Here is a 6,553-nt window from a genome sequence, read left to right on the forward strand (position 1 = left end):
AGACGCTGGTTTCCGCTGTGACAGACTGTAGATCAGGGAGTAAATAGCTGAAGGTATCATGAGCTGCAGTTCATCCAGCCTGGAGGATGTTCTCTTTCTCTAACCCTTCACATTTTGTGACCATGTCAGAGACCTCTGCAGCCTGTAAATCAAATGGAGCAGATAAACTGCAACTCAAGAGCAATCAAAACAAGCAACAGCACTACTGACTTGGGGTCTTTAACTTAATTTTACAGCTTGCAGCCAATATGTAGTAATCACACCATGGCAAAGCTCGACGTTTGTGTCCTGGTATTTGCATTGTTTGAGTCACAGCCACCTGCCTGTGGATTTACACCAGTAGATCACAGACAATAACAGTAAAGACAGAAGTGCACTGGTTTATGACTTCAGCACTTTCAGTTTGAAGTCTTCCAGCACCAGTGAGTTTAAATTATGGTGGGAGACGTCCTTGGGATGTGAACATCTCATTTCACCAGGCTGTGCGCAACCCCACACACACACACACACGCACACACACACACACACACAGACACACACACAACTAATTTCATTGGGGGGTCTCTGGGAGGCTGGACTCAGTGGAGCATGACATAAGAATTATACATCTGGCAGCAGTAAACCTGCAAACTCTCTGTCTCTCTCACTCTCTCTCTTTCTCTCTCTCTACACACACACACACACACACACACACACACACACACGATTGTCACTGTTACGAGATAGAACACTAAGGTTTTCCTCATCAATCTGAGAAATAATTATTCAATACCTTTGAGGATTGTTGCTATTGATGCTTGAAAATGTGACGCTGTTCTGATTCTCCATAGATAACATAAAAGAACTCTTGTTTCATTTGTAAGTGTGTATTTAATTACTTGAATTACTTTCTTTCCCTTTTTGTCAATGTAAAAAGCATATTGACATATAAAACTGAAGATTTTATTTTTTTAGGATGGAAAAAAATCATTTGTGTCTATGAACTGTTATTAAAAACATAGGCTGGTTATGTTTAACGCTTTGTTTACAAACTGCAGTGTACAGAGTTAAACTGATGCCAGTGCATAGATATGGAGCGACAACTGTGAACATGTAAACCACACAGGTTTCTAAACTCTTCCATATCGGGTGCCATTTAGGTCACTGACCCTCTAACTACAGATTTAGACAACGCAGCTGCCTATGCATCAAGATTTTACCCTTGAAAACTGCAATGTGGTTTACCTGGGAGTTACTGTGTGATGCCCACAGAAATAATCTACCTCTACATTTAGAGATACATATTCTGACACCTCTGGCGTCCCTGCTCTGATGATTTTCATTCAAGCCCCCTTTTATTTCTTATTCTTGTCAGAAACTTTGCTTACTTTACAAAAAGAAAAAGACTTCTGGGTATCATTTAGCCTATAAGTAAATAAAAGAGCGGGAAAATGTAATTAATTATTAACTATTAATAAATAAAATTACAAATTTAAACCAGTCCAAAACACACGTTCATAACACTTTCTAAAAAAGAAAAAAAGAGGATGGCAGCCTAATCGCACGTGAACAGGAGTCAGAGCATCTCAACTGAACCGAGGAAGCTCCGCATCCTCTTCTCAGCTGCGCCCCGCTGCCATATCATAATCAACACCTGGGGACACGCCCACCCACCGGTTCCCAGCTCCGTTATTGGCTGTCCGTTTAAATATTCCACACGCTGTGCGGCGATTGGCTCAAATCTCAGACAAGTGATTTCATAAAGCAAATCTTTTGGAAGTTGTGTAAAGGGAATAAGTGAGGGAAAACCCTTGAGATAACTGCGGCATTCACAGCACAATTAGCTGACGGTATCTCCCTCTCTTTCTCTCCCTCTCTCTCTTCGCTGTCAATCGCTGGAGGATTTTTGTCGGAGTTTCCGAGCATCTCTGCATCTGTGAGTACCTGAGTTTGCTTGCTGCTGCTGCTGCTGCTGTTTCCTCTGGGTTCAGGATCATTGTAAAGCTCCGCTGGGATCTGCTGCAGGAAGAGCCGAGAGAAAGTTGATCTCCGTCCTGATTTGAACGCAACTTTCTTCTCAGAACTAATAAATCCCGAGTAAGACGACTGCTTATCAGTTATCAGTCAGGTAGCCCGTAATACTGTTTTATCACCACCTATATTAAGTGCCACGGATTAAGTGCTGCCTCACACAAAGTGGATTCCCTGGGGGAAAAAAACTGCCGATGAGCAGATAGTGATAGTAATTTTCTCTTGTCAAATTGACTTCTTATTGCCGCAGTTTCCTCTGTTTTAAAAAATCTTTTTTTCTGATCATGTCTTCCACAGTTTCTAATTCTAAAGGAGCTGCGTTATGCTTTTGGACTTAATATATTAATTTAGAGTTGTGTATTGTATTTCATGTTGATAGATAGATAGATAGATAGATAGATAGATAGATAGATAGATAGCACTATTATTATAAATTGTTATAAATGTTAAAAGTTATTTTCATGCATCTTATGGACGATAGATTCAAGAGTGTAACTCCCTACAAAAACTCCCACAACTAATCATAAAGTTTTGTTCATGACATTAAAATATCAGCTACAAAATGTTTTAAACTGTTGTTTAGGTGTTGAGGTGTTTCACTGAGCTGTTGCGCTGTGTGTCTTTGCTTGAACGAGGTGTTTAATTGTTTGATATTAAGTGTGGTAAGTGATGAATGAATTGGAGCTTGACATTAATGGTAATTGTTGATTGCTCAGAGGGACTGCTCAGTGTAATTCACTGAGACTGGTACAGCACTTTGTGTGTGTGTGTGTGTGTGTGTGTGTGTGTGTTCTGCAGTGAGTGCCCTTCACAGAGAAGAGCTTCTGGAAGTGTGTGTGTGTGTTTGAAAGTGAAGATGTTGCCTGCTCTTTGTCGCAGTGTTATCAGGATCAGAGCTGGGCTTGAACGCTCCAGAAAGCACATGCTGATGTTGCACGCTTTGGTAATGGCCTCTTAATGCCGCCATAAATAACCAAATCGAAAACATTTTTCTGCTTCAGACAACATTTTTTCCAGAGCTATTTCATGGTTTACTACAAATGACTTTATTTGATGCTTTCTGTTCTCATAGCGGGACAGATGGTTGTTGACCCTGCAGATGTTACATCCCAGAACCCTAATGAGTGCATCGAATGTTTTATGAATCCTTGCTTGTAGGAAAAGTCACATTGCAACATTACTTGACGACTCAAGTGGGGTGTCTTGGATTTTACTGCAGTGAATGCGGGGCAAAGCAACTGCATGTCCTTGACTGGATAATGTAGTACAACACCATTTTATCAGGCCGGTCCCCAATGGTTTCAACCACTCATCTGTCCTTTCTTTTACCTCCCTCATCTATCTAGATATTACTTTGTATGGAGTTATTGGGGATACTTAACTTTTTCCTCGGTTTTGATACTGCTGTTCAACTGATATATACATATAGGCCAATATATATATATTGGCTATATGTTTACGGCTGCTGTCCTGGTGCAGCATAGCCCATACATTTTATCCTCATTTGTATGGACATTCAAGCTCAGCTGCCCACAAGTAGTGCCTAAAGGTAGTTGTTTTGTCTTCTAATCATTTGTTTTAAAAGGATTCTTCAAGTGCATCTTCACCTTAAAAGATATTACAAAAGATTGTATCCTTTTCCAACACACTTTTCTTTTTACTTTTCAAGTTCCCTTTTCCTCCTCTTTTTAATTTATAGCTCACTGGCCCTATCTAACATGGAGTATATGAGCAATTGTGTAAAGCTGCCTTCTGGAGTCTGAAACTGCTCAGCTCATTTGTCATTACATCCTGCTCCTAATGGGAAGAAACTGCTTTATCATGAGCTCCCAGTGTTGTTAATTAACCCTTGTTGCTAACAGCCACAGTCTACATCGCCACCAGCTCTCCTGCCAGGGTTATCGCCGCGCCGCCTGCCTTGGGGAGCTAGCATTAGCCCTGGCCATATTTCTGCAGGTGTCAGCAGAGGTGCTTCCTCCCCCTACCGATGTGCTTTTGAGAGTATCATTCAAACAGCAATGTGGTTTTTATCTTAAATTGAATTGTTGAGGGAGATGTTAAAGAGCCATACATCACCTGGACACGCGGAGCAGAAAGGGAGAATCAGCGGCAGCACGGAGGCAGAGATGGGAATGGCTCAATGGCATTACAGATGGAATGAGCGCTATGATGAAGGCTACGTTCATAAATCCACAGGCAGTGCAAATCAAGTTGTCAGCTTGTAAATACCATTTAGTTTGTGTTTGTGTGTGTTGTTTGTGTAAAGTTTTGCAGTGTTGTTGATGATGAGTGTTTTATTTTAGCCTTAAGGAGGTGACCTTTCGCTTCTCTTTCTCCCCTCAGTCATGTTTCTCTTCTCTCTTTTCAGTCTGAGCATCAGAACCTCCACCGCTACCTGCCTACACTTCACAAGTCAATTGAATCAATTCGTCTACGTTCACCTTTTATCTACTGACCACTGAAAGAACACTTATACATCACACAGTCCTTTTATCCAAAAAAGCTTTCCCAATTTGGAGTTGGTCACCCTCCCTCAGGACAGAACCTGAGGTCTGTTATATCAGGTCATATTGGTTTCCTCCGGGCTCACTTGGCCTCTGGCTAATGCCCTGCTCCATGTATGGATTTTCTGTCCTGTAATTCCTGAGCCTGTCTGCATGTGATCGGTTGTTCATATCTAAGCCTGCAGAATGCTGCTGATTGCAGTGGTATATCTTCATCTTTATGTCTGAGTATAGCAGAGAGCTCTGCCAACAACACACTGATGTTTGCCTCGCAATGGATTTGGAGAATTAGCAACAACGACAGGAGTTGCAGCTTGCAAGACAGTGTATGACTTAAGGTTTTTATTTGATTTTCATTTGCCTCAACTGCCAGGACAACTGTGCGCTGTAGTGCAGTTGCAGAGGGTAGGACGCAAATTGTACCTCATGTGTGTTTTTCTACAGTGATCAAGTCGCATTGTTCTGCTTTTTAGTGCGAAGTGAATACATTTTTTGAAGGATGCGGAAGTGGCAGTTTTTTGGGGGGGATATAAACAAGACGTACAACATGATGATAGCCTTCCTCAATCTCAGCTCTTGTTTCAGCGGTGTGTTTTTCCCTTCAGGTGAGGATGTTGCTGTGGCTGGTTTTGTTCCTGCCTGCGCACTCCTCGGCTCAGCGATCAGAGCCCATGTTCTCAGCTATAACCAAGACCGTCCTTGCTCCTGACTACGACAACAACCCCACCCAGCTCAACTACGGAGTGGCCGTCACTGATGTGGATGGGGATGGAGACCTGGAGATATTTGTAGCTGGGTGAGAAACGCTTGCTCTTCCGAATGCGTTACAAGTGCTCAAGTTTTTTTTCATTATACACAGGTAGAGCAACTAATGAACTGCTGAGACAATAGCTAATTGTAAAACAAAAGTGCAGTGTCATTTTCCAAGCTAAAGGTTGAAGGCAAAGGCAAAAGACTAAAAGACGGGAGATGGTAAGGGTGCCCGGAGGCTCACTCAGCTGATGAAAATAGATGTGATTGGATAAAGCGCCATTGATGGGAGCAGTTTGGCAAGCCTGCCTCTACCCAGCCAAGCAGCAATGAATTTCTCAGTGCTTAACAGAATATGGATGCACCAAAATGACCCTGCTTAATAAATGTAATTTAGCCAAGCAATCATATTCAGCAGGTATGCTGGACAGGAGGGCATCACAAAACCTTTCAGAGGATGTCGTTTCATTGGAGGGTTAGAAAAATGTGAGGATGGAGAGGTTCAGTTTAATATACTGCTGTTGTTGACCTTTAGCACTTAAGTATAGCTTGGTATTTGATTTCAATATTCAAATTACACTATTATTAAACAGATGAAGATGGGACAAGTCACATAAAGTCACAGTGGTACCACTTCTGACTTCTGCAGTCAGAACAGAGAAGATGAGATTTTTTCCCTCCTCTTTTCTGTGTCACGTTTACTGTCATTATCATGTCACCCCAAACATATCTCCTAGAGCACAGTTTCAAAAGCTTTTGTAAGTTTGTATATCAAAATATTTCTGTTTTTTTAACCTAAATATTGATTTTGAACATGTTGCTTCACTCTCACCTGTTGCAATAACAGGATGATTGATTCAAGTGGGACCCTGAAGAAAATTGAGAATTAATAGTCAATATCAGTTAATAGCTGTGTCAATACTGACTATAAAAAAAACACTTAATGTCTTACTGTACATTTTGTGGTCCTATATGAATACTACATTTTCTGCTAAAGTTCAAACTGTTTTATTAATTTCAAATCGAGACATTTTCCATAAGCATTTTTTTTTTTTTGTCTGTGGTCCTCTCACTGTGGCTCACTCAAAGGGTGATGTCATGTAAGTCTGAGCACCAATCAGGATTTAGCAATTTAGCAACATGTATGCTAGTAGCTGCAAATGTAGCATAAAGCTTCTAACCTCAGGTTGGGTAACCTCACTTCTTTCTAAGGCCATACCCAGGATTTTTTTTTTTTTTTCATTTTCAAACTTGTCTTCAGCCTCAACCAACCCCCCACCCCCCCAGCC

At 41.3% G+C, this 6,553-nt stretch overlaps 1 protein-coding gene across 1 annotated transcript in view; it reads left to right on the plus strand.

The window, feature by feature from the left end:
• Positions 1-5,043: 5,043 nt before the first annotated feature.
• crtac1b (cartilage acidic protein 1b) overlaps positions 5,044-6,553 on the plus strand; it is a 17,601-nt gene continuing 16,091 nt past the window's right edge. The window contains exon 1 of the mRNA XM_023405756.2: positions 5,044-5,310. Within this exon, the coding sequence (XP_023261524.1) occupies positions 5,126-5,310 (185 nt within the window). The 5' untranslated portion in view covers positions 5,044-5,125. The remainder of the gene's footprint in view (positions 5,311-6,553) is intronic.

The sequence above is a fragment of the Seriola lalandi genome, unplaced genomic scaffold (assembly GCF_002814215.2).
Source record: "Seriola lalandi dorsalis isolate HSWRI2012SDOR001 ecotype SW California unplaced genomic scaffold, Sedor1 jcf7180002054285, whole genome shotgun sequence".
Lineage (NCBI taxonomy): Eukaryota > Metazoa > Chordata > Actinopteri > Carangiformes > Carangidae > Seriola > Seriola lalandi.